This window comes from Drosophila miranda, chromosome 4 (genome assembly GCF_003369915.1).
Source record: "Drosophila miranda strain MSH22 chromosome 4, D.miranda_PacBio2.1, whole genome shotgun sequence".
Classification (NCBI taxonomy): domain Eukaryota; kingdom Metazoa; phylum Arthropoda; class Insecta; order Diptera; family Drosophilidae; genus Drosophila; species Drosophila miranda.
The window spans coordinates 25,388,235-25,412,819 of record NC_046677.1 but is presented as its reverse complement, the minus strand read 5'-3'; the positions used below and the strand labels follow the sequence as shown (position 1 = coordinate 25,412,819).

General features: G+C 37.6%; 1 protein-coding gene across 9 annotated transcripts in view; it reads right to left on the bottom strand.

Moving 5' to 3' along the window:
• LOC108161998 (protein bunched, class 1/class 3/D/E isoforms) overlaps positions 1-24,585 on the bottom strand; it is a 109,143-nt gene that overhangs the window by 71,707 nt on the left and 12,851 nt on the right. For 3 of the 9 annotated variants that reach the window (XR_004473121.1, XM_017296470.2, XM_017296468.2), the window contains exon 2: positions 6,153-6,890. The exons of 3 other annotated variants lie outside the window; for them this stretch is intronic. Coding sequence is in view for 5 of the 6 variants with exons in the window: in XM_017296470.2 (XP_017151959.1) it covers positions 6,153-6,890 (738 nt within the window). In the remaining variant the exon portion in view is untranslated. Of the gene's footprint in view, positions 1-981; positions 1,024-6,152; positions 6,891-24,585 lie in introns of all 9 variants that reach the window. 3 more of the 9 variants (XM_017296467.2, XM_017296469.2, XM_017296472.2) reach the window with 2 other exon arrangements.

Here is a 24,585-nt window from a genome sequence, read left to right as displayed (position 1 = left end):
GTGCTGGTGGGCCTCGACAGTTAAGGTTCTTCTTCCACTTCCTTATGGACTCAATTTATGGTTATTATAGTTCGTGAACTGTCTGGAAAGGGCCAGGGACCATGGCTTTGGCCTAAAGTCCAAGCCATTAACGCGAATATGGCGCAAATAATTTACATTTTTAAGGCGTCTTTTAATTTGATTGATATCTATTTAATTAGAGGCTATAACAAAAGTTTACAAAACTCAAATAAAAACCTATTTTCAATGACTTTTGCACAAATTTATTTAACTTTTTTCTTGGCCATGATTTTTGTGAAATTATTTTTAAGAAATGATTTTGCAATGTTACGCTTTTGAATTGCAAATGATTTTAACTTTTTCTCTTTATTTTTATTATTATTTATGGGCGGGCATTGCGAAAAGTTTTGCCACTTGATTGGATTATAATTGGTCAGGGTGATTAAAAATAATTTTAATTGAAACTTTTATGGGAGTTTTTTGTAGAGTTAAAAATACACCTTTCGGATGGATATCTAGGGATAGATATGGGACTTCAGTATTAAGCGCTTCTTAAAGGCATCTTTGGTTTTACGGCCTCAGATTGTTACGCGAAGATTACTGGCAGAAATACTCCCCTCCGATGGGTGCTGCCGCATGACGCGCTATACGAACCAATCGCATACAAGCAGTAAAGGATAGAAGTTAGACCAGACGATAGTATTTTAGTATTTCGTTGGAAAAAGTAACCTCCAATGGCTCATTGGACATGGCCTCTATTTTCTTTCTTTCTAATCGAATCTGTTTGTTCTCTTATTGGAAAATTGTGCAGGGAATCGTCCTTTATTCGCATCATTGGACGAATGTTCACAGTGGTCTAAGGTGCAATTTCTCCATCTATTTACTTATATCTTTCTCTTTTTCAACAAGAAGGGCTTAGCATTACAGGCATAATATTTAGGGCCGAATTTAGATTAATTTTATAGATTTTTCATAGCTTACCCCTCAGTTCCGCAAGGAGATTGTAAAATAAGTTTGACATACCTGAAAATCAGAGAATAATTTCTTTAGTTAGTAAAAATTTCAAAGGTTTAAATACAAGGCCTGCGAATTGTGTTAAAAATAGAAATATTTGTCCGAATTGTTACAAAATATACGAGTATATGTGCACAAAAACCCAGACAACAATCAGCAATCAATATTTGTGCAGTGTATAAAAATAAAATGTGAAAATGTGTAAAAAGATAAATAAAAATAAATATTAAGCCCACAAATCATCGATCGTGTAGGCAATAATTTGAAATGACTTGACAAGATATACTTATGTGAAGAAAGAGTACAATAAATAAGGGGCTATGTTTTTTGGTGCAGGCAAAAGTGGGCGACGCCGCGAAGAATGATCTCAGAGATGAAGATGAAGTGTGCCACAAGAATGCCTTCTCCTCCTCCTCCACCGCATTCTCTCAAGAGGCCAAAGCAAACACAATGGCGAATGAGAGAGAAATCTTCGGGCCAGACGGCCAAAAAGTAAACAAGAAGAATCTGCCGCCTCAAGAGAGATCTCCTTCTTAGCCAACATCCATTACACTTGGCCATAAAGAGACCTCTCGCCTCAACAATGGCCCCGGCCTAAACCATTTCCATAAGATAATTGTTTTTTTGTGGTGTGTTCGGAATAGACTTTGGGATACACTTTCACGGGGGGTATTATGAATCATAGAAACTGGAGTGATATCTTATTGTCGAGCCACGTGTACTTCAAGTTTTATTTTTGTTGCAATATTCTCGACTTTTTTGTACCGTTTTTCTATAGAAATTAGTCTCTGTTTGAGAAAGATCTGCCGGAAATCTTTTGATATTACTGCCAAGAGCCGAACACTATATTATATATCAGCTATAGGAACAATCGGTAAAAAAACAAGCTCTTCTTGAGGAAAACTCTCATACTTTAGTACCAAAAATTACTGAATTTCTACATTAAACTATTGAATAAAGCAGTTGCAATATGTTTCTGCAAAGTTTCGACCCTCATCTCGATTCCATCTTTATCTAGAAGTATTCCACACAAACCCCACTACCTGTAGATTCTGAAAATCGGCAAAGATCCATCGTCAAAGTGTATCCAAAGCTTCGGCTCAAGGCCCATGGCCTTCCTTTCTTCCTTCCTTTTTTTTTTGTGCTATTTTTCTTTACTTAAATATTATTTTTGGCATGTTTTGCGGCTTTTTTTGGTTCGGTTTTTGCTTGCTTCTTTTTACTCTTTTTTTTTTGGGATTTTGTTTTGTTTTTTGGGCATTGTGTTTTGGTCTGTTGACTGCAAGCATTTTGTGCCAAAAATAAATGCTGACATCATCCGCAGCCACAGCCGCAGCCGCCACAAACGTCGACAATGAATCGAGAGCTCACTTTTATTTATGGGTGGGGAACGAAGGCGAAGAGGGAGGAACCAAACACACACAAAATGTTGTACATTTCTCTCCCTCTCCCTCTCTCTCTTTGAGTGAGATAAAGCCAAAGTTCTTGGGAGATGATGCCTAATTGAAATTCTAATTGGTTTGGGGAGAAGTCGGGGAGTCCACTCCATGCCATCCCATCCCATCCCATTCCTCCCTTCGAAAAATGAAAGACTATAAAGGAAAGCCACTGCCGGGAGGGAGAGTCCAAAGTCCTCTCCGGATTGTTGACCTTGAACTTGAGTGAGTGTTTTTTCCCCCTCCCTTATATAAGCCTTGGAACTGAAAGCCAGTCAAACATCTTCTCCTTCTTGTGCATTTTTGGCATTTCTGTTGCTGGGCTTTTTTGTTTTGAGTGCATTTGCATTGCATCTTTGCGGATGACGATAATAAAGAGATGACGATAAAAGAACTGGCGGTTTTGGTTGCTTTTGGGACTGTACTTCTGCTACTGGGCGGATGGTTTATCAGGAATGGAAGTTAAGCGAGATATTTGTGGGTACAGAATAATATCTTTTGAGGTTTCAGAAATTTAGAGAGAGTTTAATTGAATGTTCCTTTTTTGGCTGCATAAAGTGTTGATAAAAATAATTGATTTAATAACAGCATTGATAGAAGGAAATGTAGTATTTAGATTCGAGTTCGAATATTTTACTTATTAAAACCTTATGTTCATCACAATCTAGAATGGGTTTCATACATAATAATAATAAAATCATAGATTTTACAGCATCTTAATGTTCTAATTGTTCCTATACCTTCTTTAAAATAATAAACCTCTGTTTTATTTTCCCTGTTTTGTTTTTATCGTATTGAAAAATTTAACCAAGGAGTAGAAATTCTTTGATTTAACTGAATTTATCGTTAATCTTTTTATTCATGTAAACGAAATATATAAAATGTTGTGATTGAAGAAACAAATATTCACATTAACGATCTTGAGTATCTAAGTGTCGAGTCACGTGTTCCTCGACTCAAAAGTTCTAAACTGGTAATCCCTATGGAAAAGCTCTCAAAACAACAGAATATTGAAAATTATAGGCTACGCCCATAGTGAATGGAATTTTTAGGGAATATGTTCTTTAGTACAGAATATTTCCACCATGTAAAATAGTATCCCAGGGTTTAAAAGATCTTTTGAAAACAAAAGTCTCATTAGTTTACGAATATTTTCAAATAAAACTTGCACTGATTTTATTTGTTTAGTATTTTATTAACTTTCTGCAGCTCTGATCTATTAGAGGGGGGAACTCACACTTATGTATATCAATCAAGTTCCAAAAGAAGAACATGCAATCATTAATGATTCATTCTCTACACTATTTCCTCATTAGATAACAAATGCAAGCCAACCAAATTTGTCTGCGAGTTATCTGCCTAGACAGTAACCCAACCAATGATAACCTTTTGAGTGGAATATGCCCCTCTACAGGAAATTATTCTGAACAACTCCAATTGAAGACGAAGTATGCTCATATCATATCCATTACTCTTTTACATTTGTCTTGGAGCTTTTCAAGTGATTCAGATATTGTATGTGAGTCACATGAAACAAGCAATGAATGAGGCACTTGCCCTCTCCCGACTTTAAAATAGTTTTGTGTATTTGGAGCTCCACTTACACCAAAAACAATTTAACTTCTCGGGTTCCCCTTTAGAACCCCAAAGATAAATTCCTTTAGAGAAGTTTTTGACATTTATAGAAATATTTTGCGACTCACCGAACTTAAGGAATTGTCTCTCTCTCTCTCTATATCTCTCTTTGAGACCTGAATATAATGCGCCATTTCTGAACAAAGCCTCGCCTTTGTGGGGGGCTCTGTTTTGTGGGGTGGCTGGAGTCTTTTGGGGTCTTCCCCCAAAGACCCTTTTGCCCCTTTTTTTTTTGCGCAGTTTGGTGGCAGAAATTGCGTTGTGGCCACCTAAAGAAATTGCTTTTTTATTGCTTATGAGGCAACAAATGCTAACGCATCATCGTACCATAATCATCATCATCATCATCGGGCGGGAACATGGGAACATCAGCGAATAAATGCACGAAACACGAAGGCGAGAATTACAAGAGAAGTCAAGTTTAGGAATGACATCATTCCCATTCCCATTCCCAAACCCAAACCCGATTCCGATCCAAAGTCAAATTCGCACAAAGCTTTTCAATGCGTTGAATGTTGATTGAATAAAATAGTTTGTGGAGGGCAGGGGTACAACGCATAAGAGGGGCAGAGGGAGCCACGTCCTTCCTTCGAACAAATTGGATTTTTTTTTATAATTAAGCAAAAGAGGAAATAAAAAGAAGAAGACCTTAAGGGCTTTTGCGAGTCGGGTTATAAATGGCTTTGGCCCACGGAAAGGATGCATTTTGAGATTGCTTCATGAATCACCCTGACGAATGACGCAACGCGATTTGAAGGTTGAAGGCAGAACGATTAAATCATCTTGAAATAAAATGGAATCAGAAATCGCAAATCAGAGAGCCATTCATGTGGATGAATGGAGAGTTTGAGTCAGATTAAAAATAATACTAAACGATAATAATACTCAAGGACTGTGGCATCAGAAATTGTTTAAGATAGATCAGATCTACTTGATTGCCAGAATGAACCAAAACGTGGCATTTGGCTCTTTAAACACCTGGCTTTTAATACCTAGAGAAGCGCTTTTTTGAGGGCGGATGAATAAACAGGTCTAGTCGATATATTCACCAAACAAATTTGTTTCAATCTGTACAGATCTGAGTATATCATAGAGGGTTATCTAATCCCATTAGATCTTCCAACTTTCTTGTTCCCTAAACTTCGATTCGACTCTACTGTAACCCTAGTACATTCCACTCCCAAAGCCTTTCAAATGAGTCTGCTTTTAAGCATTTAAGAAATTAAAAGTATGAAAATGTGAACTGGAAGCCTGTGGCGTATGTACATTTAATGAAATTATGCGAGATATTTTTATAAAATATTTAAATCGTGAAATTTTTGTGTGTTCCTTTTTAATTTTCCTACAATTCTGTATTTTCTTTTTTAAAGTACTAGTTCTAATTCATGTATAATACTTTAAAATAATAATAATAATAATAATAAAATAAAATAATGGTAATAATTTACTTAATTTTGTGTTATTAAAAAAAATTGTTTAGTTGGTATTTAATTTTGTAAATAATTTATTAGTTTTAATATTACTTTTTATTAATTTTTAAGTTAATTTGTTAAAATTTTAAAGATAATTTTGTTTTTGTGGTTTGTTTAAATTAAACAAAAAATTTATCGATTTTTTTTTATTTTAATAATAATTTCATGCTGCAACATTTCACCATCGAATTCATCGAATGTTAAATCGTAAATCATGCTTTACCATTTATAGCGTCAAAAAATTTTTGTTTTTTTTTAGTTGGCATAATTATTTGTAGAATCTTTTAACCAACTCTGACATCAAGGACAAGTTCTAAGGGGAAGGGGTTTGTTTAGGTGTACATATTTGTGTTTACAATGGAGTTTTTAGGGTTATCGTGCAACATTTAAGTCAGCCCAAAGCACACACAAAGACACAAAGCAACGTGCAACAGCCCAAGAGACAAGCAGTTAGACACATCCAAGACAGAAAGAGAGACACAGACAGATAGTAGAATATAGGAAAAGAATAAGACAGTTACGGAAACATAGAAGACATAGAAAACAGAACCCGCAACCAGAGAGTGGAGGAGGAAAAGAGTCAACCAGCACCGACCTGTTGACTCCAGTGGATTTTGTGGTATCCCCCAAGATGGAGCCGGAAACGGATGCGGATGCCGTGGCAGCTGCAGCCACAGCGGCGAAAACCGTGGCACATTCCAGCGGCGAACGGGATCGTCGCTCTGCATGAGGAACTTGCAAGCGCTGAAAGGCAGGATCATAGCTGAGGGATCTGCGCGATGGATGTGCAGAGGCGGCGGCAACAGTGGCGGCAGCAGGATGAAGGCCTGGGTGTCCGGGTGTATGGACGGGTGAGGATAGAGTTGTGTCCGGCGAGCTGGCATAGAACGGCGAGTAGGGATGGGCATAGATCAAGGGACTGGCACTGAACGCCGCCATATAGTTGACGCCCGACGAGCCGATCCTCGGCTGATGGTGCTGCGGACTGTTGCCGGCACTATTCGGTATCGGTATGGATCGGCTCGCCCTCTGACTGTATATCGTGGGCGAGAACTGATCGATGGCCTCCTCATAGTCCTCATCGGCGGCACTCGCACTGGCATTATTCGGCATCGTATACAGATTCGTGTCGCTCGTAACCAGCGCCGCATTCGTGGGCCACAGCGACTCGTCCACACAGAACGAACTCCGACCCGAATGCGATTTGTTATAGTAATACAGATGCGGATTCAGTCGATGGCCAGAGGCGGCGGCATCGTGGGGTCCTCCTATATGGGGATTGCTAAAGGCCCTCTTCCGATTGCTGTTGGCGTTCGACGAGGCGGGTATAAAGCTGGGTTTTCGGATTTTGGCATAAAACAGTGTTGCAAAAGGCGCGCAAGAAAATCAAAAAAGTAAACACAAAAAGAAAAAATAAATTGGAAGTTTAAGAAGTGGAAGAAGCCATAGAAGATATATATTTTTTATTGATTTTGAATTTTGTTTTGCCGAATTTCAAATAAAAATATATTTTGTTGGATCTGGGGTTGGAGGGAAGGACGGGGCTGGGGTTGGGTGGCAAGCAACTGAAGTCGATTTGATGTTGCTTTATGGTTCAGTGATCAAAGTCGTGATTTGAAAGTGAACAGTGATCGAGAGGGGGGTAGGAGCGATCGGGCAATGAAATATCGATAGTTTTTCCAATTCTTTTTGATTTGTTAAACAATTTAGGGGAATGCAATTTTAACTGAAAAAATTGTTGAATGAAATGTATACTTGAACTCCATTTTGAATAATCAAAAATACACAAATATGACACCTAAAATATTGGATTTAAATATGCCAAAAATTTTTCTATGCTCATTCAATCGCAGATACAAAAACATAATTTTGCATAATTTCTCAATCAAAAATACATGAAAATTTCCAACTCTATTTCCACTTCATTTTCCAGCAGAGAGAAAAAAAAAACAGGGAAATTGAGTGGATTATGCAACATTTGCAGCAACGTGAACGATGCGCTCCAGTTCTCGTCATAAACAACCCACTGGGGGAGAGTGCAACATCAACTACTGCCGCTCTTGCCGTTGCTGCTGCTGGGGCAGATGATGGATGTGGCATGCCCCATGCAATTTATGCGTTGAAAATGAAAAATAGCAACACAACAAAAAAAATCATAGAAAATTGTCAATTACTTTGTTGCAAATTCGGTGGGTGGAGCAGAAGGCAGGCGCACTTAGAACAGCCAATTAATTTTCTCGAAAAGTGCCAAGTAAGGCAAAAAAAAAAAAAAAACATTTCCTCTCCGCTCCGTTTGATCTGTGACGACAACGCACGACAACTTCATTTTGGTCCACTCTTCTTCCTTATTGCCAGTGCCCCAAAAAATATTTCAACGCATAAATTAAATGCAACAAGGCATGGAGCAGGGAGCGGGGAGTGGGGGCTCTCCTTGGGGGCCCACCAGTGGCCAAAGGGGGCTGCAGCCCACCATATTCTTCAGATTCGATGGTGCTGCTGCTTTTTCCAGGCCTTCTTCGAGAGACACATATCCGGGTCTAAGCGACAAGAGTAATGGGAAAATAGGAGCATCAGCAAGAGAGAGAGCGAGCGAGAACAAACAGGCAGAAACACAACAGGCAGGGGCGTAGCTAGGCAATGCAAGGGGGGGTCTTGAATTCAAAACAATTCCCGGTAAAAGGGGGAATTCCCGCTTAAAACCAAGCCCAAGCTTCTGGGAGTACAGCCGCCTGGGGTGTAAACACAAAGGGGGGAATAAACCATGCTCACTTACGCCCCTGACAGAAGCTGCGTAGACCCACAACGACAGACGCAAACAGCAACAACAATTGCAAGAGACTAAAACCGAAGGCAGCAACAACAACAGCAACGCGCAGAAAGATAAGCAAAGAGAATGCAAGAAGAGAAGCCAGCCGGTAGTCCAAAAGGTGCCTAGGTGCAAGCAGAGGTCTCCCTCTCTCTCTCTCTCTCCACCAACATAAAAACGAAAGTGAAACAAAAACAGCCACAATCCTCGAAGAGCTCTCTGGCAAAGGGGCTTCCGGCTTGTTGTAATCAAGATCTGATTATTTATTCGTCGTAGAGCAACAACACAAAATCCACAAGCAACGCTAAGAAGAGAAAATGATGAGACAACAACAACAGCAAACAGAAGCTAACTCTTTGTTTGTGCAGCAAAGCAACAACAAGGGCATTCTGTGCTAGAATTGAGGCAGTAGCCGAAGCTTTAATACCCTTTTACATACCCCTTTAATGCCGTCATCGCACATGCTTAAGTATTTCTTTTCCCACCAAAAATTAGCAAGAAATTTCGTTGCCAAAGTTTGCCTACAACCATCTGCCAGGGTATCAAAAAACAGCTGCATTCCAGCCGCAAAAGCAAGCAACAATAAAACCAAAGCCCAAACTGTTTTTCTGCCATTTCTTTCTCTCTCGCACTTTGTGGATCATCCGCTAAAGCAATTTTGCCTTATTTTTTTCTTCGTTCGTTTTTTGATTTCCCTGCATTTTGTGTTTTTGTGGTTTTCCGTTTTGTGACTGCAGCAAAACTTTTTCTTCTGAAAGTTTTGCATGTTCCCAATTTTTTGTATTTCAATTTTTAATTTCAAGTTGCAGAAAAGTTTTTAATGTGCCCCACAGTACCAACAAAAGGTGCAGCTTTTCTGAGAGTCAGAACGGCAAAAAGTAGAACGGAAATGGAAAAAGAAGGATAAATTTGGAAATCATGGAAGTTTTGGTAACACTGGTTGGGTTATTGGAAGCATAAAAAATTATGTTTAGCACTCGGAAAAAATATTTTATTAATAAAATAATTAATAAAGTATTGATTTTCCCATAAAATATTTTAAAATACTCATCAGAATTCTCAGAACCTGGCTGTGTTTTGGAATTACTGCAAAATAAAATCTTGACCTTCCTTACCGCTCTATTCAGAACCACTAAACAGACTTACTAAATCATCTCTACACTACTTTTTTGATTCACATTAAATATTAATCATATATTTTATAGAATTAATAATCATATCCTTAAAAGCCTTGTCATAAACTAACAAATTTGTCACATTCCATTTTAATCACAGCTCCCGACTTCCGTCCACCATTTCCTTCCTTGACCACTCAAAAAAGTTGGCTTTTCCCACATCCTAACACCATTTTGCAGTGTCATCCTCTTGGGATCCCTCAAAGTACAGTGTCATCCTTTCTTTTTCTTTCGCTTCTTACATAACAGCAACAAAAACAACAATGGAAAATTAGCATAAAATGAACAACAAAATGTGGGAAAAAACTATTAAAAACTATGGAAAATTGTGAGTCAAAGCGACAGCGGCAGCAGCAGTGTTTGCCACGGCAGTGTGCCACTGCTCTGGTGCATTGTTAAGGCAACAACAAATTAAATGCACATTACATGCAACATTCCACTTCCCAAAGGCCCCCGTCCCCCCTCCTCCTCCTCCTCCTCTTCCCTTCCTTTCAACTTTTCATCTATGTGCCATTGTGTTTTCCACTCTTTGCTGCTGTTCAGTATGTCGTCCCAAAAACAAAAACAAAAAAAAAAGCCAACAAGGAAATAAAAGTTTCCAAAAAAGAAAAGCGAAAAAGTCATGAAAAGTCTCACTATTTTGGAGCAGGGAATTTTGTATACTCTTGCAGCGAATTCTGCTTAAGAATAGTGCAGAAACAACATGCATGCATGTGCATGATGCAGCAACATTAATGCTCGGTGGAAAGACAATCATCTTTAATCGATTAAAGAATTTTCTCCACAAAGAAACAGAAAAATATTATGTGTAGAAACAATAAAGATATAATTTTCTGTTGGTTAAAATGGATTTTCCTTGCTATAACTTCCAAAGCGGATCCTTTCCTTGAGTTTTTCCAACTCTAAAAATTCTATTGAATTTTCCTACACTCAAAATTTGAATACCCCTCCGCTTCAGTCAGGGTACACATAAAATCAGTTGTTGTTGGATGAAAATTAGGTGAATGGAGCTGCCAGGCCAAGGAAAATCCGTAGTTGATGGAGAGAGCGGGAGCCAAAACGGGAGCCCCACACAAAAACTGCGATCGCAGATAAGACAAAAAAATAAAAATATACGTTGAAAAGAAATTTGCAGTCCGCTCAAAGATACAGATAGATAGAGAAAGGGAGTGAGGCGCGAGGGGGGCGGTTGGGTTAACGCGGTAAATTAATCGCTTTACCGTTTTGTTTTCGCAGTTTATCGGCGAATTTTCATCGCTCAGAGACCGGCGCTGCCTTTTCGGCCACTTTTACCGCGCCAAAGCCCCAAAATTTATTTGCCAATTGTTTTTCATTTATTTCTATTTACGTAATTTCGATGTTTTTCGGTTCGGGTTTCGAGGTTTCTGTGGACTCTGTGGATTTGACAGCACAATTAGCTTGAAAGGACAGCAGAAAGGATTGCATAAGAATGCCCATAAAGAGAAAGAGACAGCGAAAGAGACAGATAGATAGATGGAGAGGAATAGAAGACAACAACAAATATCAGAGTTAAGTGTGGAAATTTGTAGGAGAATGTTTATACGAGTATCCGCATGACACTGGACTTAAAATTCTAGATAAAATATATGAGCGATCTGCTAATGTTCACGTTTCAAATAATAAACTGGGTCTCAACATAATCCAAAATCTTTGAAAAACTCATTTAAATATTATTGTTCTTATTCGGATCCAATTTTGTACCGAATGAAGGAAAAGAAACGATGTGGATACTTTTCAATTAGTTGGAAAAATCAGTTGCTGCTTTTAAATGTCAACTGAAACGCTTTCATTCGAGAATGATACTTTTATCTGTTGCTGCTGCTATTTGCGGCAACGTTTCCGTTTATAGTCTGACTACGAAAAACTTTTAACAAGAACTAAAATCATTTTCAGAAGTTAGACAGCTGTCACCGTTCCCTAAAACTTTGTAGTATTTTAAGATTTTGATAAGATTCCTATCGCTATAAACATCAGTTTCCATTTCCAGTAAACTTGGAAGACCTGTTGTCATGCAGATATAACCAAAATAATAAATATTGGGTTTTGGTTTCTATGCTAGATTTATTTACAAGTTAGTTGGCGATTCATGGCAGAAATTATTAAGATGCATGGACAGAGCAGGACAGATAGAGTGATAGATAGAAAATGGAAGTATGTTTCTTTGATGGGGCGGTGGGGAGCAGGTTGATAGAGTACTCACGCACTTAGAAAAAGTATAGGACGGGCGACATTTGATTCATTTGGCTTACCTGGAAAAAAAAAGAGAGGAGAAATTGATTAGTTAGTTGTAGGGATTTATATGAGAAGAATATTTGTGGCTTGAGTTCCTTCAATTCAAATTTCGAAATATCACTGCTTAATAGGCGTTTAAGACATATATAAACTGCTTGCTTTCCCACATTTCTACTTCGCCCAAGACCCGCTAGAGGGCGCATGTTATCTCACTGCTTGATTGAACTTCTTTTCCAAATTATTGTTCACTGCTTGCATTGTTTTCACTGAGAAGAGCAGTGTGAACTGCTTGCTCTAAGTTTAGTTTTTTGAGCTGCTTGCAGTTGAACACACTAAGCAGAGGCACAATAATACTCAAACTGTAGCAGATGGCTCTGCTGTGCAGTTTTATTGTGACAAGTATGTACAGGGAGTAGATGTAGTTAGAAATAGTGTCAAATGTAGGTATGGTATTTAGACTGTGTGTAAAATGTCTTGTAGGGAAAAAGCTGTAAAATTTAAATTAAAGACATTCTTCAAGACTGAATAAAATTAATAGTAAGAAAAATGCACAGCTGCCAAGAGTATTTTGAATAATACACTATATGTAATAAATTTTAATGGTCATTGATGCAAATCTTTGTCTGTGGAATACTCTACATGTAGCAATTGGAGTCCACAAAAGTACATGGATATAGATGGAGTTAAAATTTAAATTATGTAAATAACATTTATGTGGAGTCGGACTTAGAATCCACCATCCACATGATAACTGCTTGATTTCTGTTACTAAATTACCATATTTGAAAATCTGTTAAGAATTTGTCAATAAAATATATACATAGGTATTTGAAAGGAAATGTCTGGCAAAAAACGATAAAACCGAAACGCAATAAAAAAAATGTGTTTGACGTTTTGTTGTTGTCGCCGTTTGAGACGCTTCAGCTGCTGCTGTTTTTCTCTTTCTCCCTTTCAGTCTCTGCGAAGCAGCAGCGAAAAATGACAACAAATACAAACAAGGCGATAATGTGCAATGCACAAAAGCGATCAATAACAAAAAAAACAACACAAAGAGGGTAAGGAGAGGAGAGGAGGAGAAGCAATAACAATAACAAAACAAAACAGACGGAACGATAGAATGCAATTAGAAGACGTACAAATGTGCAAAAGGTGGAAAACGATACAGTTTAAGAATGAGAGAGCGAGAGAGAGAGAGAATTACTCACGTGTGTAACAGGCAGCAAAAACCTTGTAAGCGAGACGGGGAGCAAAGAGAGCCGCCACGAGTGATAAGCAGTGCAATGAGAGCAAAGAACTTACTATCGATCTCTCTCTCTCTCTCTCTCTCTGCTTTACTGATTGTCGCATTTTGTTTTGTTTTTGTCATGCATTGTTGCTCTCTCTTTCCCTCCCTTCTGCTCCAACTCTCTCTCTTAGTATAGCTGTCTCTTTCTCTATTAAAAATAGCAATTTGCGCACTATTTTTAAATGTTTTGAAAATTGTTTAATTTATTTTGTTTTTTTGTTTTGTTGTCCGCTTTGGTTTGTTGTTGCTGTCAATCACAGCAAAAGAAAAGTAGAAACAAACGACCCAAAAGGTACCCTATTTTGAGAAATAAGAATATTTTTTTAATTGGAAATTTAAATTAAATTATTAAAGGGCTTTACGGGACATATTCGACTTTCTGGGTGCATTTCTAGAGACTTGTTTTCCTTTATTATAGCTGAGGGCCTAATGCCCTCTACTTTCTCCTAAAATCTTGATAAAACTCCCATTATGAAAGGAACAGAAAAAGGAGAGAAAGGGTATGGTAAAATCTTATCAGATCTTGATGAATTCCTATAAATTGATAGATAAGATATACCTTTTTAGCTCTACCAAAATCTGGCTTCCTATCTTGAATATTGTGGCTGCCACAGTTTTTTTCTGAATTCGAAAAAAATTCATACTGCCTTAATTTCCAAAGAAATCCGAAAAGTTATCAATTTAATTTACTTCTCTAGAATTTTTTAATGTCTAAGATCTAGACGTTTATATGAATAGATTACCTTCCACAATTTGTGGAAAAATTTAAAGATAATTATTCGAGATAGAAAACACTTTCTTTTGCCCTACCAAGTACGAGTATATACCCCCAAAGAGTAATGGGTAGACCCCCATTCTGCCAAGCAAAAGAGAATTGGCAATAGGCACACTCCCCCCCCTTCCCCGCCCTCTGTGCCATTCTGGGGGTTGTACCACAACACACGCCCCTTCCGATAGATATCTCTGCCACACCGTTCTATAGTATACCATTTCGCCTAAGCGCCTTGGCGCCAACTGACAAGCGCCCAAATCTATTATATTTTCACCCCACAAAGCCTCAGACTACTGCTTTAATTTATATATATAAATATATGTACATATATTGTATATTATTCGTACTGGTGGGGGGAATTCACGTAAGACAAGCATAATCGATGGCCTGCCTGGTGCTGCTGTCTCTTATCATCAACAAAAAAAAAGCGTTGATAAGAAAAAGCAAAAAAAAAAATAAAGAAAGAAAGAAAAAAGAAATTAATATGAGCGTGCAGAAATGAAGCGAAATTTAATTTCCCCAATTGATAAATAAGCAAAAAAAAAAAAAACAAAATGTGATTTCGGTTTTGCAACATTTCCGGGAAGCCTAAGTGAAATATATGTATGTACAAATATAGCATTCTGTCTACAAAATACAGTAGAATTGTTGGAAATATATTCAATAATTTTGGGGATGGCCAGGAAGATATCCTGTGACCCTTAAAAGGCTTTGCTGGAGGCCAGAGAAAAATGTTCAGTAGAGGTTCAAAGTCTTTTAAATAAATTTCCCCCCGTAAAGCCTTTTAAATGGTCACTAAGACTAAGCAAAACATTGAGTAATATATTATTTATTGACTTATTTGACAATGCGATAAATAAATTCTTGCCTGTCCAAAAGATTATGTCATTAAGTACTCAATACTTTTAAATCATTTTGATATTTATGACATTCTTTTTATGCATTTTATATTTTAGAGATTTGGCTTTTTTCTATGCAATTTTAATTGTTAAAATATAGATTTTAAAAATGTTTAAGGGCTGCAAAATCCATGAGCATTTTAATGATATAATTATTTAGTTACTTAATTTCAACAAAAACCTTATTTCGATAAAAGGTTTTAGATTTTCTGTAATTTATTTAGAATTTTTGTATTTATTTACGTATTGCCTCGAATTTATATATCTGATAGATCTCTCTAAAATTATATATAAGGCTGTGCCTTTTACAGAACATCTATTAGATCTTTGATTGGGTTTTAATCGATGAGAATAATTCTGTGGAAATTGTAGGCTAGAAGATACTTTTGTATCCCATTCTTTAACCTCCTCCTCCTCCATCTAAATATTCTTCCTGAACATTGAACAAATCCAGCTATGAGAAAAACCTTCAGCGAGCATCCCCTTTTAAGACACAACAAAAACATTATAGATAGAAAAAAACCTGACCATACCTAAAATAGAAATAAATAGATATTCCTCCAACGGAGCCAGGAAGCCCGAGAGCCATAAAATATTTAAACAGTTGTAATATTGCAATGTTTCGCAAATTGTTTAATGGCTCGCACTCGCATTCGCAATTATTGCCCCCCTCCACCAGTCCGTAATAGCCATAAAAATAAGTCATTAAATTGTTAAAAATAAATCAACAAAAATCTTTCCCCCAACCGATCGTTTTGCTGGCCTCCATTTACCTTTTTTAGAAGATATTCTCAATGCATTTCCCCCCCAGGAAAATTAAAGAAAATGCAATTTCCTCATTGATTTATGATTTCGCCTTTAAATTTGTAGCTCATAGCCACAGACACATATCATATAGGCACGATGCTCGTTGCACCCTGTGCGGAAACAATTTTGGCAATGACAAATTGAGCGACCGATCGCAAGGCAATGTAATATACAAAAAATAAACAAAATAATACTCAAAATAAACAGAAAGGAGGAGTAAAGTCTCAATATTGTGGAGGCTGTGGGGATACTCTATAGAGAATAATCGTGTCTGTGATATACTTTGTGGAAAGAATGTAGAGATTAAAGAAGAATCATAAAGAATTATCATATCTACTATATTGCAGAAAAGGATTGCAGAATGAACAAAAACCTATCGTTCCTTGGGCTGTTTGAACACCTGGCCTTCGAACACTAATTAATGCTAGATCAACGAGCTTTTGAGAGCAAGCTTTTGGGATGTATAAACACATCAAGTTTCGGTATATAGAAACTAGGAATCTCAAGGATTATAATTTGTATAATAAAAAATATAAAATAAATAGCAAACGATTGAACAAATTTATAACTAAAAAAAATATTGTTCTCTACCGTTTATCGCTTTTCTTGTGCGCTAACCCCCGGCTCATTCGCTGGAGACGATATGATTAAAATAGGACGACCACCCAAAACCTTTTTTATGATTTTATTATAATAAAAAGATGATTCTTTATAGGATTCTGGAAGATATCATAAAATATAATAATTAATCCATTGAAATGGAATCTCTACCCTTCTTAGAGCCTGCCCAACACACCCCCCAACCTGCTAGCAGGTTATACAGGGTATAATAAATTTACCGAAAGACATTGCAAAAATTCTCATTTAATTTGTATTTTTTCGATTCGCTTGCTGCCTGCCCCTTGCATCGTTGTCGCGACGCTTCGCCTCGATGCAAACAATTTTATTTATTTAATTTTAATTTATTTTCTTATTCCGTTTTTCTGTTGTTGTTTTGCCCCCGTCCACGACAAATGCACTCATATGTCTCTATATCGATTCTCTCCCTCTCCCTATCTCTGTCTCTGTCTGTCTCTGACAAAACAATAATTAGGCAAAGTAAATAAATTAATTTCGCATTTTCGCGCGTGAGGAAAATTAATGGCAAATTAATGGAGCGTCAAGTCGTCTGCTGCTGCACCGTCGAATCGCCGAGCCATATCCATAATGGCCATATTCCCCCAGACAGTCCTCTCACTCATTCAATTTGCCAAGTGTTTGGTTGCATTTTAATTAGTAATTTATTAATTGGCAGTGCCAGACAGCACATAGCTCTTGCAACAACAACAAATGTGAATCAGAAGAAAGTGTTTAAAAGCTGATTGCAATGGAACTCTCGTTCTGTGACTCATTCGATGAGTACTTGTTGTGAAGCGAGTGCAATGATTTTCGAGATAATAGAGAACATAGTTGGTAGAAAGATGATTGGTTTGTTTTTTTTTTTTGCTAATCGTTGATTTTTAATGATTTCTGGGTTTTTTTTCTACTGAGTTAAGAGTTCCTTTTTCCTTTGAAGGGCCATTAAAGGCCAATATTATGAAGAGGATTTTATTCAAATATTTATTTAATCAGTACGAGTGTCACTGGGAGAAAACTGTGTGGGTATAAATCGATTCTTTAGCTTTTTAAACCAATAAAAAAAATTGATATTTGACTAATTTTCCAGGAACTTTAAGACCAATCCAAGTGATTATCCTCCATATTCCAAACCAATATTTATTTAATAATTTCGTTCTGCTATCTCTTCCATCTACAATTTATAGAAAGAGTTCATCAACTCTGCCCACGCCACCCACCAATGATTATAATTAACTTCCTCTGTCCCTATACGTGTGCCAGTGACTGTTCTCTCTCTCTGGGTGTGTGTGCGTGCGTGTGGATGCCATGTGGGCGTTGTCATCGTCGGCAAGAGTAAAACAGCTGTTGCCTGCTGATTCCACACAGCTGGTTTGTGGTCCCTCTGTTGCCGAGTCAAAAAGGAAAAAAAATTGGCAAACAAAGAGGAGGAGGCGCCCATAAAGGAGAGCGTTGGAGAGGGGGGGCATGTGGGGAGTTGCAGTGGGGTAGAAGCAGCAGCAATGAGTGTATGTGGCTGTGGATGATGACTAATAAACACTCATTCCACATACTCGTGTGTGCCACAAAGAGACTCCACTCCACTCCACTCCACTCCACTCTGCCAAACAAACAACAACAAACAAAACAATAAAACATGAAAGAAACACCAATTTTGCTGAAGGGGAGTCGAAGGTTTAGATACCCTTTTGGGTTATTCGATTTTAATGAAACTCCACAGCTATCTGTGGAAACGTTTTATTATGGTATTTGTAAAGTTTCATTGAATTATCATAAAAAATACAAGAGTTATAGCAATTTTCGTTAGATACCGCCCTGAAATGGTCGCATTTTTTGGGCTAATCTTCACCTGCCTTGGGCAGGTGAGTCGGTCCCCAGAATCCAATAAGAAACCATCTTTTTGGGTCTTTGGTATTCAATAAAATCTATATTCCAAAAAATCAGGCACACCCTCGCTCTCTTAAAGGGTATTAATGAAGGCAGCAGCTAAAAATATAAAAAAACAAACTAAAAACCGGCAAAAACGAACACCGTGCACACAGCCCCCACAGACAAAGAAAAAACCGGCTTAAAACTATCCACATTAAAAAAAAAAAAATGGAAAAATGGCAAAAATTATAAAAACAAATGCAAAAAAAAAGAAACAAAACAAATAATAATAAAAGCAACAGAAACAACCACAACAAGACAATATTGCATGGTGCTGGTGGAATTTTTTCATTTTCTTTTTAATGGCGAGCGCTAAACGATCGGCGGAGAAGTTGCAGAAAAATTATTATTATTGCTATTTCTTGAATACACAAAGAAAGATATTAAATTACGAGTATGTTGCTGGAGGGTTGTTGGTGGAAGGGAGGGGAAGTTTAATAGATTTTGTTTGCTGGGAGAATGGGGGAAAGGAAGAGAGTTTTAGAGGAGTTTCTGCAGAATAAACGGAGGAACACTTGATTATAGATCCATCAATCAAGACAGAACTTCTTCAAGCGTTTGTCAATTTCTTTGCAAATGGAGAAATTTCTTGTTAGTCAGTTTTTTTTTGCTAATTTTTAAAAATTATTTTTGAGGATTTAGTGCTTAATATTTTAAGGGAAGTTCAAAAATTAATGTTTGCAAAAATAAATATGTAAAATTAAAGAATTAGAATTTAGATCACATTTCAAACCGTATTATTCTGCTTTTCCATTTGTTAAACATTTTTCAAATATGAAATATTTTTGAAATCAATTTTCGTTAATTAAAACAAACAAGCAACCAAAATTTATTTCAAAAACTCATGACTAAATACACAAAAAATTCATTTAACAAAAATACATTGTTGTTGGATGTTTTCTTTAGGGGAATTTCCCCTGATACGACTGCGTGGGAGTACGGGAAAGAAAATCTCACTCATCCGCAAGGAAAAATAATTTGGGCAGACAGCAGACATTTATTGCCATCGAGAATATATCAGTGGCAATTAAAATTCAGTTCCAAAAAGTTCGGCAAAGTTTTTGCACTAATTAATAGAGAGGCAAAATTTATGCAAAAAAAAAAAATAAAGGAAAACAAGTTTGATTTGATAAGGGAATCTTTTGTGCCAAGTCATTTGGAAATTAAACAAAAATTCAAAAAGAGAGAGAATATATAGAGAGATTAAGAGCATATAACAAATGTCTTTATGAATGAAAAGAAAACACACAAAATGATTAAAGAATTGAATGGGAAATACAAGAATGAGCAAGGGAATGAGAGATTGTAAATGCAATCGAGAGAATGGTTATATACATATAGAGAGAAAGAGAGAACAGAGAGAGAGATACAAAAAGCTAAGCTTAGTGGAACGGAAATGAATCGAATGCCAATAAGGGAACAACAAATTCTGTTTGCGTGTGTGAGTCAGGGAATAAAAATATATATAAAATAAAAACAAAATAAAATATACATATTTTCCACGTTCGTTGACCTGCTCCCCTCCTGCCTTCGTCCCTGCCCTCTCAACAAATTAGGTGCGAAAATACATTTGCGAGAACCCTTACGTCTAATGAGGGGCTATGCCTAACCGTATTAGGGGACCGACTTCCCCACCCCCCCAAAACGTATGCCTGATAACAGAAATGCATTTTGTCACGCACATTTTTGTTGGTTTTTTTGTTTTGTTTGTTGTTTAGGAACCGCTTTGAGGGTTCAACAGCCCCAAACCATATATCCCTCAGTGGGGCATTTTCCAGGGCACACTTGTGGATCTCAGACCGAAAGACGGTTGGCGATGGTTTTGAGGGCAAAATGCGTCAATCGTCGTCGAGGCCATTGACTAGAGGCCGCCCTTCTCTTCCCATCAGAGTGGAAGGAATGGATTCCTTTCCCCCAACAGAGTGGAAGGAATAGATTCCTTTTCCCCCAACATAGTGGAAGGAATAGATTCATTTCCCCAAGAACTTGGTGCTTGAAATATCTCTCAATGCTCTTAGAATTAATTTTCGGAGGCACAAGCGAAGGGTTTCAAAGAGTATGTTAGAGAATCCAAAAACAAAATACACGCACAAGTAGACGCCTGTAAAGGAAGCTCTTTGAAACGGAAGCTAGGGTCCAAAAACCCCAAAACCAACTTTTGATGCACTTTTGAAACTGCTTGAAATATCTGTAAAAATCTCTTTCTACCCAAAGCTTTTTGTGGGTTCTGGTTTAAAAGGGCGAAACCAATTTCCCACATTCTCCTCACAGGAAATACTTTGCACAAAACCAATCGCTGGGTAATTCCCACTCGACACATTTTAAAGAGCTTTGTCCGGACGCCCCCGTCGTGCGGTGATGGTGTGAACGATGCTAATTGAAGGAAAGGTGCCACTAAAAAGACATGTAAGCACACACTTTTCCTGTCTGCAACTTTCACGTTTCAACTTTTAGCTGCTTTTCACCCAACACCGTTTGACATTTCCCCGCTCTCCACCCCCTTCATTTTCCGCCCTTCCTTTCCGCTACGGGTACTTTTTGTTGTTGTTGTTGTTGTATTGATTTTCATTTCGAGTAACTTTCCAGCAGCGACCGAGGAACGACAGCACAAGTGGAAATTGCGTTTCAGTTCGTCGTCGAGCCTGCCCTTCCTCCAAAATGCAAATCCATAATCAACTTTCTGCGATTTTTGTTTGTTTTCCCACAAACACACACACACAAACACACACACACACGAGAATAATTTCTCTAGTTTTTTTTCTCCATTTCTCTGGTTATTTTTCGCTGTCAAGGTCGTTCTTTCGGTACCTCCGACTGACTATCCCCCCATCGGTTCTGGGCAACAGTTTACTTTCGCCCCAGGCAGACATTTCCTTGTTTTCATGGGGGGCCTTTAACTGACAATCGGGCAAAGTGCCCCCCAGAGCGAAAATGGCAGTCTTGTGACAGGTCAAAGTTGATTTGTTTGCCGATTGGTTTCGACTTAATGAAACATATTTTTGGTTTCAAATTAGAAAACAAAAGACCATTGCATGTGGAATTTGTTCACTTTCTTGTGTTCAAAGGAACCTGTTCCAGAGAACTAGTTCTATAATTTCAAGGCAATATAAATTAATTTCTTTGCCACACGGATCTTGAAATTGTCTCCGGGAAAGTGGTCTCATTTCTGTTCCAAAGCCACAAGGGAGCGAGCGCTTAATGATTCGCTGTAGAAAAGTTCCCATAAGTAAATGGACACATTCCTTACGAAGGACCCGAACTGAGAGCATTATATTCGGTATTTTTTAAACAATTTCACAAAAAGACATTGATTTTTTACCAAAAAAATAGAAAGGGTACAATTTTGCGAAAATATTTTAAAATTTCTCCATCAAATTCAAGTACCTAAAAAGTGTTCCTCCATTGAAACAGCATACCATAGAAATCCATAGATCCCATCCCCACTATATCAAGGGCTTTGGGAACCCAAGTGGGACCCAAACAAACCCCCAAAAAAAAACTACACCCAACGTATGGATATTCATCCCCCTTCAATTTGCTTCGTTTGTTGGTTCGATTTTGTTGCCTTTGTTTACATCCCATCTCCTGTCTGTCTCTCCTTTGTTTTACCCCCAAAAAAATATCAAATTAAGTTTGACATGCAAAAAGGGAGAAGCGAGAATTGGATATCACTTACACTTTTATATGGGGTCTGGATCATAATTAATATACAAAAAAAAAAGACAAGAAGTTAATTAATGGGGAATGTCCCACCCATCCAGTGTTTGTTTGGGACTCCAGTCTGTTGTCATTTAATAGAAGTGTTCCATGAAGTAAGCAAACAAATAATTTATGTCTCTCTGACGCAATTTGATAATTGCTTTTTATGCTTTCATTGTTTCTGTCTTAAGGAAAATTTGTAAGGCGTAAGGGAAAATAATTTCTGAGGAAATAAATTCTCCACAGAGACGTAATATAAAGGAAATGATAATAAAAAATATAAAAAAGTATAGGAGAAAAGGACGAATTAAATAGGAAACCAAAGTGGATGAATTTTCGAACTAATTTGAGTTAAGGAAAGACATTTCTGTCCTAAATAAGTCAATAAGTAAAGTCATTTCCTTAAAGATCAATATTTAAAGTTAGTTCAGATGATAAAAGGCATAAAAAAGGTGTAAGGAAAAGGGATTTAATACAGAAGTGAATAAGTAACATTTTTAATAAATTTCCTATAAATTTAGTTGAACATTTTATGTTTTTATTATTAAATTATTACAGAAACATACCTCTTAAAGCATACACTTTATTGAGGATTGTTGGGGATTATATTCATTGAGTGTTCTCTTAAAAGTCGTTACTCTTTGAATGCCATACCATTTGCATTCTCCGCACATAAAACCATTCAATTAATTGCGATTATTGACCCACTGTACAATGTAGACATCGGCGAACCCCCAAGAGACAGAAGAGACCTCTCCCCGCTGTCCGGGTGTTGGGGGTTGGGACTGTATGCAAAGAAATTTATGGGCAAATAAATATTCCTGATATTGTGTGTTTGTGATTTTGTTCCTTTTTGCCGATTCTTTGTTATTCTTCTCGCTTTTCTGTATTTAAATCATGTGCTCGGGGTCCGACGGTCTCCTGTCTTCCCTCTTCTTCCCTGCTTCACCCACAATCACCTATCTCTCTCTCTCTCTCTCTGTCTCTCTCTTTCATTCATTCTCGTCTACAAGATCACAAGCCAAGTGACGTCTATCAATAATTCCTTTTCTTTTCATTTCTTTTTTATTTAATTTGACTTTATTTTTATTTTTTCTTGCTTCTGAAATTTCTTTCTCTCTTTTCACTCTCTTTGGGCCTGTTCTCTATTTTTTTTTCTGTCTTTTTTCCTGTTCGAATTTGACTTGCAAATGTAAAAGAAGTCAACACCCAAAGTCAAAGCCAATCATCCCTCCATCCATCCATCAATCAATCAATTCGTGCGGACAACGGACACATTTGCATGAAGAGGCGCCCATAAATCAATAAAAAAAAAAACAACAACAAAAACCGCTTCACGGCCTGTCAAGGCATCCACCAATTCGCTGTCTCCTTCTTCTTATTTTTCACACCAGAAACGCCCGAAACATGTGAGAGAAGTGTCAATTGTGGGAGAACACAAGAACTGCGAGGGAAATTTTTAGGAAAAAGCAAAACTTGTAGCAAACCGAAGACCAAATACTCTTGCACTTTGTGGACCAAAAAGGGGTTTTAATTGGGGAAAACCGATTCATAAGCTACTATTATATTCTATAGGCATCTGACATATCTTTTCTTTGCGATCTACTAGTAATTTTATCAGATTTTCACACTTCAACTATCAATTAATTTTTTAGCAATAATAAATCAATAATATTTGTCAGTCTATGCGTGCATGGCTTTCTTATAACTGTGTTAGACCCTCCCCCCACAGCCAAGGGTACAATTTCGGAGGCATTCCCTTTTCAGCTCGCATTTCGCAATTTTCGACCGATGAAAGTTCTCTTCTCCTCTCCGCGCTCCCGAAGCACCACCGAGCAGCGACGACCCTCAGACATTTCGTTTTCGTCACCGTTCACGTCAGCAACACCGTCGTCGTTGCCGTTGCCGGCACATGGAAACACCTGTTCAACATTCAACATTTCAGCTCTGTTCGTTCGGGTTCCCATCGCTGCCTCCCATCAGCTCCCAACAACAGTGGGGCAGGTTGCGAGCCGTGAGGTATTTTCTTTGATAATGATTAGAAGGCACCCAGCACTTGGGCCTGGCAACAGAAGGAATTCTTTATAGTTTTTTTCTAGTGGTTTAATGGAAATGGAATTCGTTTGGAACTATTTGCGAAATCTATATTTAGAATATGAAAAAAGGAAAATAGATCCAAGCACTAGAACTCATGCGAAAAGATATTCTTTTATTGCAGATTAAAGAATTATAGTTTGGGGTGGAATTTTGATTAATATCTAATGAATCGTTTCCTCTTCGACAGAGATCCATATGGTAATCGTGTTAGTCCATACCCTTCGACCCAAATAAGGCAGTTCTGAGGTTAGGATCTCATATATTTAAGGGTAGTATTTTCCATATAGTTTAAGGGATACCCTTTCCTAGCAAATACTTATTTTCATATCCCGAATTCTTTTCAACTTTTCAATTCAACTCTTTTTATACTTTTCTTCTTCCCACAGATATCCCCCCACTGCCTCGCTTTATGCACAAGCACAGGTCTGCGCGGCCATCAATGGGTTAAGCATCATCATCCACTTGAATGAAGGCAACATTGTTGCAGGCCAGACAGGCACAGATATGCACGACGCCCCCTCTCCATCCCATCACCAACACCACGTCTGTCGGCCTTATCCGAAAGAGCAAGCTCGTGGCTTTAAATGGGAAAGCAAACAACAACAAAAACGAGATGGAAAAAAATTGCAAAAAAGGTGCTAAAAAAGTTGGCGCGCAAAAAAAAAGACATTAAAAAAAAAACTGTTCAGTT